Genomic DNA, 16244 nt, shown 5'->3' with positions numbered 1-16244 from the left:
GAACGACTGAAGGGAGTTCATGAGTTGAATGTGAAGACGTGTGGTACACACTAAACGGAGTCATTGTGCGATTTCGTCACAGCGGTGTCATAGTCTAGGAGGGATTCCTTGAGTGAATAAGTCCGTCAGTGTTGTAATTCTTGAAGTATAATGAAATTGTCTGGGCGTGGCCCCGCAGAGTATGTGTACGCACCGAACTGTGATAACATATCGTGTGTATTTATTTTACTTTCTGCATTACTGTCTTTTCTTAGTAATTAATCTGAATAGTAAGAAAGATGGTAGTGTTCTAGATAGTGTTTCAACATTATCTAGAACATTAGACGTAACATCGATCTATAAAAAACAATTAAAGAAAGAAGGAGGAAAAGATAAGATCCTGACCCAATAATTCCTTTGGTGCCACCGGTCACCAGAGCAGTCATACCATCAAGAGACCATCTATGGCTGCCTCTATTCTCATTATTTGTCTGAGCTATTCTTATATGATACTCAATTTACGGTCCGTTTAATTCGCTGATTCGAATTTTTAATTTGAATTGATATGTAATTTTATGAGAAAATTTTTTATCACAGTAAAAAAATTAGATATAATTATTTTTTAGAGTTTTACACTATAATAAAACTCAAATTGTAAACTGAAATAGGTGAAATAAATGAGTCCGACTCGCCTGATAAATTTTGGGTTTTGGTTAAAATACCAAATGGATGCAAGTGGCTTAACGTTACATTACATCAGTGTCAAAAGGGAAACTCCCACAAGTGACAAGCCTTCCTTCGCCGTGCACGAAATTGGAAAGGAAAATGGTTACGTGTGGACAAGTGTGCCAATTGACTATTCAGGAGTTTTCACCTTCACTCGTTTCATTCGCTTATTTTTAGTCCATGTAAAATTTTTTTATTATAATAAAAAAATTATATATAATTATTTTTGAGAATTTTTTACTATAATAAAAATTATATTTTAAACTCAAATCGGTAAAATAAATATGCATTTATTTTTATCCCTCAACATTGTTTGTTTCACGGCTTCTGAGTTAAAAATTTAAGTTGAAAAGTGAATTTACGTGAAGAAAAATAGTGTAGCAAAAAAATTAAATTTAAAGATTTATGAGAAAAAATATTATAATAAAAAAATTAAATTTAAATTTGTATAAAAATAAATTATATATTAAAAAATTTAAATTGTAAAAAAAAGTACTTTTTAATTTAAATCGTGAAAAGAACGGGGCCTTGAAACTCACGTAATCTTTTCCTAAAATTTTTTTTGCCTACAATATATCACTGTATCAAACGTCAATGTCACACATTGTGAGCGGTAAAAAAGAAAAACCATCACACTATTTACTGCACAATACAATATCAAGAGACCATCTGTGGCTGCCTCTGTTCTCGTTATCTGTCTGAGCCATTTTTATCTGATACTCAATCTAAAAGTCGTTTAGTTTATTAATTTAAAATTTTAATTTAAATTAAAATATAATTTTATATGAAAATTTTTTATTATAATAAAATTTAAATTTTAAATTTAAATCAGTAAAATAAACAGAACTTACAAATACTAGCCTGATAAATTTTAGGTTTTGGTTAAAATACCATATGGATGCAAGTGTCTTAACGTTACATCAATGTCAAAAGGGAAACTCCCACAAGCCTTCCTTCCCCCGTGCACGAAATTGGAAAGGAAAATGATTACCTGTGGACAAGTGTATCAATATCACTTCGACTATTGAGGAGTTTTCACCGTACACTTTTAAAGACTTGTTTAATTCACTAATTTAAATTAAAATATGATTTTATATAAATTTTTTTATTATAATAAAAAAAATTAAATATGATTGTTTTTTAAAATTTTTTCATTATAATAAAATTTGAATCGGTAAAATGAACATGTTTTTATTTTTATCTCCTAATATTGTTTGTTTCACGGCTTTTGAGTTAAGAATTTGAGTTGAAAAATGAATTTACGTAAGAAAAAATAGTGTAACTAAAAAATTAAACTTAAAGATTTATGAAAAAAATATTAAAGTAAAAAAATTAAATTTAAATTTTTATAAGAAAATAAATTATATATTAAAAAGTTTGAGTTATAAAAAAAAGTGAATTGTAATTTAAATTACGAAAGGAATGGAGCGTTAAAACTCACGTGTCTTTTCCTAAATTTTTTTTTTGGCCCACAATATATCACTGTATCAAACGTCAACATCACACATATATGGCAATTACTGCAGAATACAACATATATATGTAGCACATTATTCGAGGCGAAAAATGTCCAATACACACAAATACAAAATATAAAGCCTATTACTCCCATTTAAAAAGAAAATACAAGTAGAACATTATTACAGTACAACATATAACACGTGCCAAACTATAAGAAGATGAAATATAATCGCGTAGATCGGGTTTTGGGCCATAATCCCTTGTGCATCATGCATGGTAAGAGAACAAGGCATTCACTGTAAAGCCTCCGTCAACACAAATAGCCTGGCCACTTATATATGAAGCTGCTGGTAGGCATAGAAATGCCACCAATGAAGACACTTCATTCGGCTCTGCCACGCGTCCAATGGGCATTCGACTAATGGCAGGCTTTAAAAAGCTTTCATCACTAAAAAACTGCATATCAAATTTTGTTAAGAATGAGACGCTTTAATTCTACATAATCAAGAGCAATAAAATAAAGAAAAAATAAATCGATACATAAAATTTATAACGGTTCGTCTTAATATAAGACTACATCTTTTTTTAACTGTTACAGTTTTTTATTATGATCAAGAAGAAGTTTACTATGAGAAAAATCGCACACGTAAAAAAATTTTATACTTTTCTGTGCTTCTCTACCTAACATAAAAAATTCCCCCCCCCCTTTTGTGGTGAAAACTAGGACAAGTTTTATAAGTGTGAAATCGTTAAACTGCCTTTTATTAAGCTCCGCAACTTAACAAATTAAGGAGAGCAACAATTGCAAATTTACCTTACATGCAAATGCAATACTTGTTTGGTACGTATATTTATTTATTTATTTTTATGTGTATTTTTATAAGTAAAGAAATAAAGTAAATCTTCTTGAATAAGAAACTGAAATAGATTGAATAGCAATGCATATATGATAATTAATATCAACTTATTGAGAAGCATAAGGACAAGAAATGTTACAGGTTCAGCTAGAGGGGTTCTAGTAACCGAAGGCAAAACACAATTGCTTCTTATATTGTCTTGCGCCCATTCGCAGGCAAGATTTTTTGTCAATTGGTTCATCTCAGCTGCAAATAATAAATAGATAATATTTACCAAAAATGAGCTTTTCAATCAAATTTGAGTTATAATAAACCAAGCAATAAATATATGGATAAATAGCTATACAAATAAATTTACCTTTAGTAACGGCATACATGGTTCCGACAGGTAATGATATTACACTCGCAATGGAGGAGATAAAAACAATACTAGCTTCTCCTGAAGCTTTCAGAAGAGGATGAGAAAGTTGGCACATATGGTAAGCAGATTCAAGGTTTGTTTTTATTAGAAATGAGAAATCTTCAGCATTGTGCTCTATGGCTGATTTCGGTATGGTGGTCCCCACATTGTTCACCTAGAACCGAAATAATAGAAGTGAAATCAAGTTTTTAGTTTAAAACGTGCATTCATAAGAACACATGCCATAATCTCCTGCCAATATTTCCTACAAGTTCCTTTTTTTTTCCCTTCTAAATTATCTCTACACTGTTCTTTTTTTTTTTTTTTAATTAGCATCTCAATTGCATGTGTTTTGAAATACTAATGTGTATAAGTATGCAACTTAATAATAAGACCTAGTTTTTTAAACTCATAATAAGACCTAGTTTTTAGGTTTGGGGCTATAAACTATGGATTAGTTGCCGGGTAATTAAACTAGATATGTTTAATGAAGACAATGGTTTGGAACTGGTTTTACGAGGATGTTAAGCTTTCCATTGAAGAGCGACGAGACTTTGTTGGCCAGCTCTTTTCGATCTGCTTCGGACGCCACATCGCAAACAGAACCACACACTCGGAATTTTTTCCTCTGCCACTCAACTAAGCACTCATGAAGTTGGACTTTATTTCTTGAGCATGTGTATACAGTCGCCCCAAATCCTGCCAATTCCTCCACAATAGCGTACCTGAAAATAAGCATAATAATTAAATAGCTATAGTAACATATAGTACTGTGCAAACTATATAAATTATATATTATTAAATACGTAAGTACAGTCCATATATATAAACCAAGTTTTTATTTTTTTAATTTTTTTAATTTTTTTAATTTTTTTTTTTAAGAAGTAAGAATCAATATGTGATCTTCAACATATATAAACAAGGAATAACAACAAGAGAACAGTGACCCTATTCCTTTGGTTCCGCCAGTGACAAGAGCGGTCATTCCTTCAAGGGACCATCTTTGGCTCCTGCTACCAATACTACTACCTGCCTCAGCCATTCTGTTTTTTTTTTTTACCTCCAATACAACAATTATTATGGTTCAAGGTGGTTAATATATTGAATGTTAGAGAGACCTTTGAGTCTTGTGCGTATGTTAGTAGGCCAGTTAGACATGTGAATATATAGTAGTCGATAGTTAGACATGTGAATATATAGGACACGTTTAAAACTCGTTCTAAAACAATTTTATTTTTTGTATGAAAATGAAAATGAAAACGTTTTTAATCTCAGACAGAAATTATTTTTAAAAATGCGTTTGGTAATTTTATTAAGAGATTATTTTCAGTGTAAAAAAAATCAATTAATATTTTTCTCTCTTTCTCTTGACTCGAGAGAGAAGAAAACGAAAATAAAAAATGAAAAATGATTTTTTTTTCATTTCTCTTTTATTTTATACTAAATTAAAAAATTATTTTTATTTTTATTTTTATTTTTTATCTTTATTACGTAAAACACCGTTTTATAAATATTTTTATTTTTATTTTTCTAAAAAACATAAAAAATAAAAATAACATCAATTTCAAACACGCCCTAATAGTCGATACTATCATATAAAAGAAACTAGCAACGTCAATAATAGCGGCAAAGATGAGAAATAGAAAAAGAAATACAATTTATGAGGTGGTTACCAATTACACCACGTCTAGATGAAAATTCTAAGAGAAATGATGCAACGATGCCTTCATTGGCCCTCTTTTGACAATTGCTTGTTAAATTAGTGATGCGACAGATATTATTTGTTTATTTAAGTTTGCACACTAATCTGTACCCCGCCGTCGTTGTTACCATTTTTTTAAAGAAAATTTATACGTTTCTAATAAAGACCATTTTGCTATAATTTCTAACTTTTTTTTTTTTTTTTTTTTTTGGTTTTTTTAATAAAGCACAAAACCTGCTATATTTACTACAATTAATTTTAAACCCACTTATTTGTCACAGTTAATATCAGTTATTCTTTTACTACAATAATATCGTATGTAATGTTGCACGATACGAAATTTATGATACACATATGTTATAAAGAAATCTGATGTTAAGGTCAAATTTCTAAGGGAAAAAACTTGATACGTGTTATCAAAAGAAGCTAGTGAGTGATGCAGGGTGTGACGAAGAGGTTGTAGCTGTCATATCTCTCAAAATTGTAAAATTCGAATTGAATTAAAAATTAAAGAAGAACGTTTCTAGCCTTGAAATGTACTTTAGACTTTTCATACCATTTCTCGATCCTTTTATGTGCGCATTTAGATTTAAAGACATCGTTCTCTCAAGAAATATTAAAGAAGAAGCAAGTGTATTAGACTAGTGTTCGTGAAAATTGCAAGGGCAAGATAAAGTAACACGTAATAAAGAGTGAGTATAAAGTACGTTCCCTTGCGATTTGCATTAATTCTAATTCAGTACCGAAATAAATAACTTAAAAAGATTATTTAAATGGCCAAAATTGAATTAAAATTAATAAAACTAAAAATAACAAAAATAAAATAAATAACGTAAATTATCCAAGTCTATGGCTCACCAAAATTAATCATACAAGAAAATCCATATTTAAATTAATTATGTTTATTTTCTATACTAACAGTGAATTTTTTTAAATTAATTATTAATCTTTTTCCAGAAGTATTAATAATCATATTTCAAGAATGCATTTTTGCATGCTGAAACTTAATAATGACGAAGAGGTTGTATGTTAGCTTCTCTCAAAATTGTAAAATTAAAATTTATAACAAGACAATTCAATGTAAAATATGTGCGTGAAGAACGTCTCAAACCATAAAATGTTTTTCAACCTTTGGAATGTAAAGTCGCACGTCGTCCTCTAACAACGTAATCTATGAGATATTCAAGAAGAAGTAAAGTTGGACTAGCTAGCAGCATTTGGAGTAGCACGATGAAACGATACAAAAATGACATGAGATAAATATATTTAAACTGTACGATTATTAATTGGATCGTTAACGAGCTGATACGAATAACACAAAAATAAATGGACTGAATTTGTGCAAGCTCGTTTAACATGTTTAACCCGTTTAGTTATACGGGCCATTATCAAGCCGACACGACAAGGCCCGCCCGTTTATTTTTTTTTTAAGAAAAAAATATTTTCTCTTAAAAAAATATATTTATTATTTTTAGGGATTAATTGAGGCATTGGTTTGTACTAGGGATTGACTATTTAGAGAAAAAGGTATATTTATTATTTCTTGTTTATTTATTATCTTAGCTTATGTTATCTTAATCATATAAGTCATTTGTTATGTGTAGAAAATAACAAATCGAATCGTGAAGCTGTGGATGAAATTACTGAAGATATTTTTACTTTAGATATCAATGAGCCCACTTCTGATTCATCTCAAAATTCTCACAGCCTCAACACCTCAAATGCAATGAAAGGTAACATGAATTTTATTTATATATTGACATTCCTTGTTTAGTATGTATATCATATATAATATTATAATGCCCTTCCCTATCTATAAACTAAGTTTTACAAGTAATTCTATGAATTGTCTTTGGCCAATAACTAAATAACTAACAATAAAACAATATTTTAAGTTTAGTTTGTTTCTGGGGATGGCTTTTTTTATGTTTCTTTTTTCTTCACTGATTTTTTAACTCAGTATAGCAGTATAACAATAAAGATTTCTACATTTCTATCTTACGAATAAATTGTGGCATGCCCATGCTACAAATTTCCTTCATTAATAAATTGTTTTTTTTCATGAATAGGTTAAAGCGACTGAAAATTTTAGAGCGTACTTAGGCATTTAACCTAAAAAAAGACATTTTACTATATTTATTTTATGTTTTATGCACTTAAACATTCAAATATTAATGTTTTGAAACACACACACACATATATATATATATATATATATATATGATAATATAGTAGTATCATGTATATATATATATATATATATGCGTGTGTGTTTGACATTCGGATATTTTTATGTGTGTTGGCTATTGGGAAAAATTAGAGAATTTATGTTTTTCTTGTTATATAGTCGCCAGATTTTAACTACAAGTGATATTAAGTAATCAATTAATATTATATTTGAATACAATATAAAATTTTGCTATTTTTGCTAATTAGGTCATAAACGGGTCATAAACGTGTTTTTTTGTGTCGATTCATCACGGTCCGTCTAGTAACCGTATTTGGGTGTCATGTCATGTTAACCGTGTTATTAGCGTTCTGTGTTCGTGTTTGGATTTCTGACATGTTTATTAATCGTGTCGTGCCATAATCGTGTCGGTCTGAACACGACACGTTAACACGAATTGCCAGCCCTAACTGCAGCTGTAATAACATGAAGAATGAAACATGCTTAATTATGTTAATTGTGATTTATTAGTGTTCCTAATTTAATTTTTCTTTATTAATCATGTTTCTTAAATATTTTCTCATTTCCAAGTTTTAAATATTTCCAAAGAATTTTAACTATTTTCAGTATTTATAATTCCACCCCAGAAATGTGTGGAAACTCATTTCTACCTATTCTTCAAAATATCTTATGATGTCTATCTTTACCTTTTTCTTTCTCTCTTTATTTCTCACTTTTTTTCCCTTTTCTTTCTCTCCCTCACCGAATCACTCTCTCACTCTCTCTCTCATTTCTCTCGTCTCACTCTGTCCTTCACTCGACTATCTCTCTCTCTCTTCTTCTCCCTCTCAAACTCATTACCCTATCTCTCTCTCTCTAGAAAAATAAGAGGAAATCTTAGCTCTCTTTGCACAAGTAAACCAAAAAACAAAGGAATCATGGACTTGGATTTGAGTTTAAAGATTTTCAAGAAGTTTTTCTTCACAAAAGGAAGGACTAAGGTAAGATTTCCGAAAAATCTACTTTTGATTTCGGATAATCTACTTTTGATTTCGGATTTTCTCTTGGTGATATGGTTCTTGATTTGGGTTTTGATGAATTTTGATTTAAGTTTGATTTTGAATGAACTATGGTTGAATCATGATTAAAATTGGGGTTTTTTGATGTTGGAAAATTTTGATAATATTCCATGAAAATATCTTGAAATCGAACTCGAAATTGTAGGTTTTGGCATTTTTCTTTGTTGTTCGGTCATTTTTCTCGGCCTACAGAACTCTCACCAGTCGACCGGTCTCCACACCAACGGCCAACCGGTGGAGTTACACTCCTTTGCTACCGGTCGACTGGTTTGCACTTCTTCCGACCCAAAAACGTCTTAAAAACTTATTTGATCCCCAAATTTCAATGGAGAACCAACTTAACTTCATTTGAGATCTCAAAATGAGTGGATTAGCCATATTAATCCTTGTTCCATTCCATTTTTCTTGTTTGAGTTCCAAATTCTCAAAGAACCACAACTTGGATTAACAAGTTGTTTATAAACTTAGATTTTGAGTCAAGGCACACTAGTATGATACAATTGTACATAATTAAGCTAGATTGTTTAGAGGTGAGGTCCAAACTCTAAACCGTTGTTCAAGAATAGACGGTTGGACAACGTGAAGTTATCTGTAGACAAAGTTACCAAAGAGGTATGATATTCTTGACCATATGTTAGCCTTGTTTAAAATGACTTTGGCCTATGAAAACGTTTTAAAGGTAAAATGTATTTGATATCATTGAGATTTAAAGAAGAATTTAAAGTAATATTTTCCTAAAATGAGATATTTTAAGAAATGATAAAACACATGATGGCTTAGAAATTAGGGTCTGGAGATCATATCCTTGGGGGCAGGTCCCAAAACCCGTACGGGCCACTTCGGTGGTGATATCATGGCTTTACAATAAGGTAAGTGATTCATCATAATCTTGTAAATCACTTACTGTAATATGGAACTTGAAATTTATGATTATTTCCTTTCATTACAAAGGATGTTTGGTTCCGAATGATATGTTCAGACTATGTACTTTTATTTATTGATAAAACTTTATGAAATTATATCCTACTGGGCCTTTCGCTCATTTTTCTCTGTTTTTAATGTATTAAACCCCTTCCAGGCGACGCTAGAAGTAGTGCCGAGTAGACGGTGATTACCGGTGAGAAGAGCCGAACTCAAGAAGTGAAGAAGTTGTGAATTATTCCCTTCCTTGTTGTTTATTACTAAGGCATGTATAACTCTATGGTTTGCAACCTTAAATATTCTTAGACTGTGGTTGATGTCTATATTTAGTTATTTTCCTTGTTTATGTATGCTACAATATGGATTTTTCTGTGGAGAATCCCAATGTGATGTCAAAGGCTGACTTTTAAAATTTGTTTGATTGTAGTATTGAAAAATCCACCTCACTCTTTCTAAACTTAATTTTCTTAAAATTGTAGAGTTTGTTTAGAAATTCTTAAATATATATTATCTTTGAAATTGATTTTAGCATTATTAAATGCTTAATTACTTTCTTAATCCTATTTAATTTCTAAACAAGTCATCATGTCACTAACTCCTATTGTGGAGCGTGACAGCAACACTGGTACAAAATCGACCATCTTCATTTCCTCATAAATAAATAAATCTTCCTCTCATTTTCTCAAATGAAACTCACATCTCAACATTACTATTGGTAGATATATACAGTAATACTATCTATATCGATAATATTTTGGAGCATGATCAGAGATAGGAGATCTATCAACAAGTTGTTGTCCACTAGATTTTGTCTCTTAGGGCACGTTTGGAACACGTTTCAAAATGATTTTGTTTTTTTTTTGTATGAAAATAAAAATAAAAACGTTTTTAATTTCAGGCAGAAATCATTTTTAAAAATGTGTTTGGTAGTTTTATCAAGAGATTGTTTTCAGTGTAAAAAAACCCATTAATGTCTCTCTTTCTCTCTCTCTGCTCAAGAGAGGAGAAAATGAAAACAAAAAAAGAAAAACGACTAAAAGTCATTTTTCATTTCTCTCTCATTTTACACTAAACCAAAAAATCGTTTTAATTTCTCTTTTTTGTCTTTATTGCGCCAAACACCGTTTTGAAAACGTTTTCATTTTTTCTTTCTTGAAAAATGTAAAAAATAAAAACGGGATCAATTTCAAACACGGCCCTAGTGTTTGTGAAAGAGAACAACGTATTAGAAGATTCTCAAAATGTTTTAGGATCAGAAAGTCAAGCACATATCTCTTTTGCAAACAACCTGTTGTTCTCGTTTTCCATATTCATGATGTCGTTTTCTTTCTTTTCCTTTTCTTTTAATGTGGATTGTACTTTTCTTTAATTTTTGCTGCTTTCATGTTAATGTTGTTTCTAGTTGTTGTCGTTTCTTAGTTATACCATTGTCCTAGTTTTACATGCTTTTGAAGTTTTAAGATGTCGTTTTTATTTTGGCGTCATGATTAATGCAATATACTCTATATGCACGTCGTTTCTTTGTTTGTCTTGTTTTATCGACAATTTCGTTTTCTTTTTTTGCTGCAATGATTTTACCTACTGTTGTCTCTTTTTAGTCCTGTTTCATATTCATGTCGTTTTCTAGTAAGTGGTTAATTTGTTATTAGCTGTTGTCCTTTATTTTATATTACGTTGTTTTTCTAGTTCTTATTGCTTCTTGGATCAGTCTTTTCCGTAATTTTATGTCGTACCCGTGTTTTTGTACTTTTTAGATGTCGTTTTTTGTGCTTGCTTCATTCTCTTTATGGAGATCGTTTTCTCTTATAATGTTGTTTTCGTGTTTCATGTCGTTTTTCATGTGATATCCTTTTCCTAGTTATATCGCAATTTCTTCCTTGTCGTCGTAATTGAAATTCAGGTTGGTTTATTATTTCTTTTCATTTCTCGTTAGACGTCATTTTCTACCCGTTGTTATGTCGCTTACAAATTTCTGCCGTTTTAAATGTTTAATTAGTTTTATAGTTTCTCTCGTCGTTTTTGTTGAGGTACGTCGTTCACTACATAATGTCGTTTTTCCACAATATTGTTTCCTAGTTTTCTTCTTTCAAATAATTCTGTTTTCATTGTTTTCATGTTTTTTCCTCGTTCTCGTTGTTGTTTCGCTTATTATTATTTTTTTTTGTCGTTCCTTACTTCCTTTGTTATTACGGTTCGTTATTCCTTAGTATCCTAGTGTTGTTCTTCCTTTCTATGATGTTCTTTGTTATGTTGCTGTTTCCATGTTTCTGCAGTTGTTTAAGTGCTTGTCGTTTTTTCCTTTTGTTGGAGTTTTTATTTTTGACTCTGGCTTTTACGTGTCTGTCGTTTCTTAAGTTGCCAATACGAAGTATGACATGATTTATTCATCGTCGTCGTTTCTATGTGTCTGCTGTTTTAATTTCTATTGTCGTTCGTTTTTTTTTTTCGTTATCATTTTTATGTGACTGTCTATACTCAAGTAGTTGTCGTTTTTATTTTTATCTTGGTTTTTTTATATGTTTGTCGTCTTTTCATTTGTCGTTTAAAATTATGGACCTCTATCATTTTCTATCTGTTGCTTATACTTGCTTTATTACTCTGTATTATGTAAAATGAAAACTTTGTTCATCCAAAAAAGGGGAAAAAAAAGATAGGCAAGCGTCTATTCACACCTATTTTTTTTTTTTTTTTTACCTTTCACACACCCCTTTTTATAGTTCACAGCTTCAGAAAATTCTTTTTGATTCAAAGCCTGCAACATTGAAACATAATCAGACTTTAGAAATTCGGGATTCAACTCGTGTGAGTTGTGATGTTTGACACTAATGCCTCTTACAGGTTTTTGCCAATTGATTAATTACTTCCGCAGAAAAAAAAAAAAAAAAAACATATATAGTCTCAAAATAAAATAATTTAAGAAGAAAACATATATCTTGTACTACTTAAAATCATGATAAACAAGGAGAGAAGAAAAAATCTATCACATAAAATAAAATAACTTATGACATCATGTGAGACGAGCAATGTCCAATACCACGTACAATACAACATATATAGCATGTTACTTCCGTCTCTTAAAGAAAACAAATACAACACCCCATATAATTGCATAATAGTTCTATAACAACTTGCCAAACTGCAAGAAGACGAAACATGATCTGAGGGCCATAAACCCTTGTGGCTCATGCACGGTGAGAGAAGAAGCCTCTCAAATGCCGAGCGCTGTAAAGCTTCCATCAACACCGATGGCTTGCCCAGTTATGTAAGAAGCTGCTGGTAGGCATAGGAATGCCACCAATGCAGACACTTCATTTGTCTGTGCCACGCGTCCAAGGGGCGTTCGATTAATGCAGGGCCTTATGAAGCTTTCATCACTAAAAAGCTGCAAAATTAAGGGGAGCCACAATTACTAATTTACTCTATATTCAAGACTTGTTAAGAGTATGTTTTTTGTTTTTGTTTTTTTACATTTTTTAAAGGCAAAGAAATTGTAGAGTCCTCTCACATGTTAAGAGTATAATAAGAAACTGATATAATTCTGACTAAAAATACGTATATTTCAACTTTTTAAGAAGTCGGAGAAACGGAACGTTACATCACTACAAGAAAATAGGCCTTTCGTAGCAGACTAAAAATGCTACTAATCACTAGTAATAGCGTTTTTCAGAACGCTAAGACAGCGGGCGCTATTAAAAGTCCTAAGAAAACATAACGTTTTAAGAAAGTTACAAAAAGTGCTATAGAATTGAAGTATTATAGCGTTTAGGACAAGTTATTTTCATCATATTACAGCTATTTAGCATGGTTACGATAAAGATTAATAACTTTTTTTTCTTGTTATGTTCATACTCTTGTAGCTTTTTAAAATTATTATTGATATCCTTTTGAATTCATTCAAATAAATGGTAATTCTGAGATATGTGATATATCTAAATAGGAACATTCAAATTAAAACATAAAAACATTCAACATATCAATTGTTATCAGTATCTATCAAGTTGGCAATAAAATTCCGTCTACAACATAATTCATACAATGTCCAAAACCTTAACATTCAAAACAAGTAAAGAAAACAGAGAAATAGTTGGAGATATCAAAGTATCCAAAACGTCTAAGTGCAATGGTGAAGTAAATCCTTCCATCTTGACAAAATGCTTCAGCAAAAAAGCACTCTCCACTGTTTAACCTGTATAATTAGGAAAGTATAATAGGTACTCCAATGTGTTAGAAACATAACCATAAAATATTCTCATATGAGAAAGGTGACAAAAGAAGAGATTTGGAGCTTTCTCAACATATCTTTGTATATTGCTAAAAATGGTCAGCAAATATATATATAGAGCATGGCTTAACCGTGGTTCTCATTTTTCTTCTTCTTCTAATTGATTATGTCAACAATTGAGAGTGAAAGATAGCAACTAACTATATACATATCTTTCTTTCTTTTGGAAAATAACATTTTCCGGCCAAGGTAGAGTAGAAGACACCAAAAACTCATTAACTTTCCATGGTATCATCTTTTTTCAAATGCCAAACTTGTAAGATAGAGAGCATGGCTTAACCGTGGCTCTCATTGGATAGAGAGCATGGCTTAACTTTCCATGGTGGCTCTCATTGGATATTTTGTAGCTAGTGAGTTAGAAGAAACATGACTTCAATGATGCACTAGATAAAAATTTAATGTCAAACTTGTAAGATAGAGAGCATAGCTTACATGTATTGGTATGTAGATAGTTGGAGAAAGCATGAGTCTTTATTGCCTACATTTAAACCCCAAGAGAAAAAAAAACTATCACAATCATATAGTGCTGAACTTTCGGGCGGCGGGCCTGCCCGATGCTCGAAAATTTTCGGGCACGGCGGGCAGGCCCTTCTCGCCGCTCGAAAATGCTTTTCTTCGGGCATGGGCTCGGGAAGCCCGAAAGAATAAGCTCCCTGACAGCCCGCCGCCGTGGAGAAGCCGTCCCCCGCCGTTCGCCGGATTTTTTTTAAAAATTTTCTGGCAATACCCGAAGCTGCCCGAATTTGTGCCCGAATTGCCCGAATTTTTTGTGACCGTTGCCCGAATTTTGGTGACCGTTGCCCGAATTTTGCCCCGTGCCCGAAAAATGCCTGATTTTTTTTTACCGTTAGCCCGAAAAATGCCCGAATTTTGAAAAAAAAAGGTCTTCTGCTCGAACCCGAATTTTGCCCGAATTTTTGAACCCAACGGTCGGATTTTGTGCCGTTGCCCAAACTGCCCGAAAAATTTGTAGCCGTTGGACCCGAATTTTTGGGGGAAAATTTTTTTTTTTCAACCCAAAAATTTTCCTATAAATACCCCCCCTCCCCCCAACCATTTTTCTCACCCCAAAACTCTCATTCTCTCTCAATTTCTCTTAATCTCTCTCAATTTCTCTTAATCTCTCTCAAATCTCTCTTAATCTCGCTTAAATCTCTCTCGAATCTCGATCTCTCTTAAGCTCTCTCAAAGCGCTCTCAATCTCTATTATTTTTCATAATGGCTTCTTCTGGTTATGGTGGTGATATTCCTGTTGATGCCCAATTCAACATCGAAGAAGGGCAATTTCCTAATGGATTTTAATCGCAGGAATCACAAACTATGGAAAGAGTTGCTGATCAAACTGCGAATCCGACCCCTGGTGGACGTACTAGAGGTCGGGGACGCAATGGTGGTGGCATAAGTGGCCGTGGAGGAGAGGCAAGCGGTAGTGCTAGTGCAAGTGTTGCAAGTTCTAAGAAGAAATGCAAGCGCACCTCAGCAGTTTGGGAGTACTTCAACACATTCGAGGACGTCGACAATAACGGTAACATTAAATACGTAGCTCAATGTAAATATTTTGGTGAGAAATTACAAGGTAACACTATTCACGGCACTACACACTTAAGAAGGCACTATGAAAAGTGTCTTCAAAAGCAAGGAGGCAGAGATCAGCTCTGCCAAACGCAATTATCGTTTGACCGCCAAACCGGCGGTCTAAGCACGTGGAAATACGATCCGCAAGTTGATCGTATGGAAATGGCACGATTAATAGCCACATTAGATCAACCACTAAGTTTTCCTGAACAAAGATATTGGCAACGTTATATTAAAATTGTACATAACCCTAATGCACAATATTTTTCTAGAACTACTCTTAGGAAAGATGCATTAAAATTATATAAACAAGAAAAGGAAGCATTAATCAACCTTCTACACTTTACTAGTGGTTGCGTTGCATTAACGGCAGATATTTAGTCCGCCGTTGCCAACAAGGATTATTTAGCTGTAACCGGACATTATTATAAAGGTTTTGATTTGGATAAGAGAATCTTAGGTTTCAAATGTGTTATAGGATCACATACTGCCAATTTAATATATAGCATAATTTTATCTGTTATTGATGAATATAATTTAAGAGATAGAATAATAGCCATAACATTAGATAATGCAACTGCGAATACTAAAGCAATAGAACTTTTTGAAAATGATTTAAGTTTATTCAGTAATAATGATATTTTTCACCAACGTTGTGCATGTCATATAATTAATTTAATAGTAAAGTCTGGTTTAAAATCAATGTCAGGTCATATTAAAAGAATTAGAGATAACATTGCTTGGATTCAAGGTAGTAATCAAAGAATACAAGATTGGTTTAGATTTCTACAAGCATGTAATCAAAATCCTAGAGCATTAGCCTTAGATATACCCATAAGATGGAATTCCAGTTACATAATGCTTGAACAATGCATCCCCTATAAAGATGCTATAACAAATTATGTTAGTGCAAAATTAGGAACATGATTTATAGATGAAACTGATTGGCAAATTGCCGAACTTTTGTATAACTTTTTAGGTAGATTTCATGAAGTTACCTTAAAGCTTAGTGGAACTTATTACCCAACTTCACCATTAGCATTAGAATAACTTTTAAGAATGTCTATTTTATTTAGTGAATTTAGGACACACGAG

At 31.8% G+C, this 16244-nt stretch overlaps 1 protein-coding gene across 2 annotated transcripts; it reads right to left on the bottom strand.

The window, feature by feature from the left end:
* Window positions 1–2326: 2326 nt before the first annotated feature.
* Window positions 2327–4465, bottom strand: LOC21408016 (tropinone reductase homolog At2g30670). Of its 2 annotated transcripts, none has more exons than XM_010108250.2 (5): window positions 4371–4465; window positions 3941–4148; window positions 3382–3598; window positions 3163–3269; window positions 2327–2622 (listed from the first exon to the last, which is right to left on the bottom strand). In XM_010108250.2, the coding sequence occupies exons 1-5, from the start codon at window positions 4463–4465 to the stop codon at window positions 2434–2436; spliced, it is 816 nt and encodes a 271-aa protein (XP_010106552.1). In that variant the 3' UTR covers window positions 2327–2433. The 2 variants fall into 2 exon arrangements, with proteins under 2 accessions (XP_010106552.1, XP_024028084.1); XM_024172316.1 differs by having other exon boundaries at window positions 2327–2595.
* Window positions 4466–16244: the final 11779 nt, after the last annotated feature.

The sequence above is a fragment of the Morus notabilis genome, unplaced genomic scaffold (genome assembly GCF_000414095.1).
Source record: "Morus notabilis unplaced genomic scaffold, ASM41409v2 Scaffold46, whole genome shotgun sequence".
Lineage (NCBI taxonomy): Eukaryota > Viridiplantae > Streptophyta > Magnoliopsida > Rosales > Moraceae > Morus > Morus notabilis.
This window is presented reverse-complemented; position numbering and strand designations above follow the sequence as displayed.

Excerpts from the sequence above, each read along its gene's own strand:
- LOC21408016 (XM_010108250.2), bottom strand. The coding sequence starts at position 4,465 with ATGGCTGAGGCAGGTAGTAGTATTGGTAGCAGGAGCCAAAGATGGTCC. Across the intron at positions 3,599-3,940 it reads ATGGAAAGCTTAACATCCTC|GTGAACAATGTGGGGACCAC; the intron begins GTAAAACCAGTT and ends TTTCGGTTCTAG. Across the intron at positions 3,270-3,381 it reads CATGTATGCCGTTACTAAAG|CTGAGATGAACCAATTGACA; the intron begins GTAAATTTATTT and ends TATTATTTGCAG.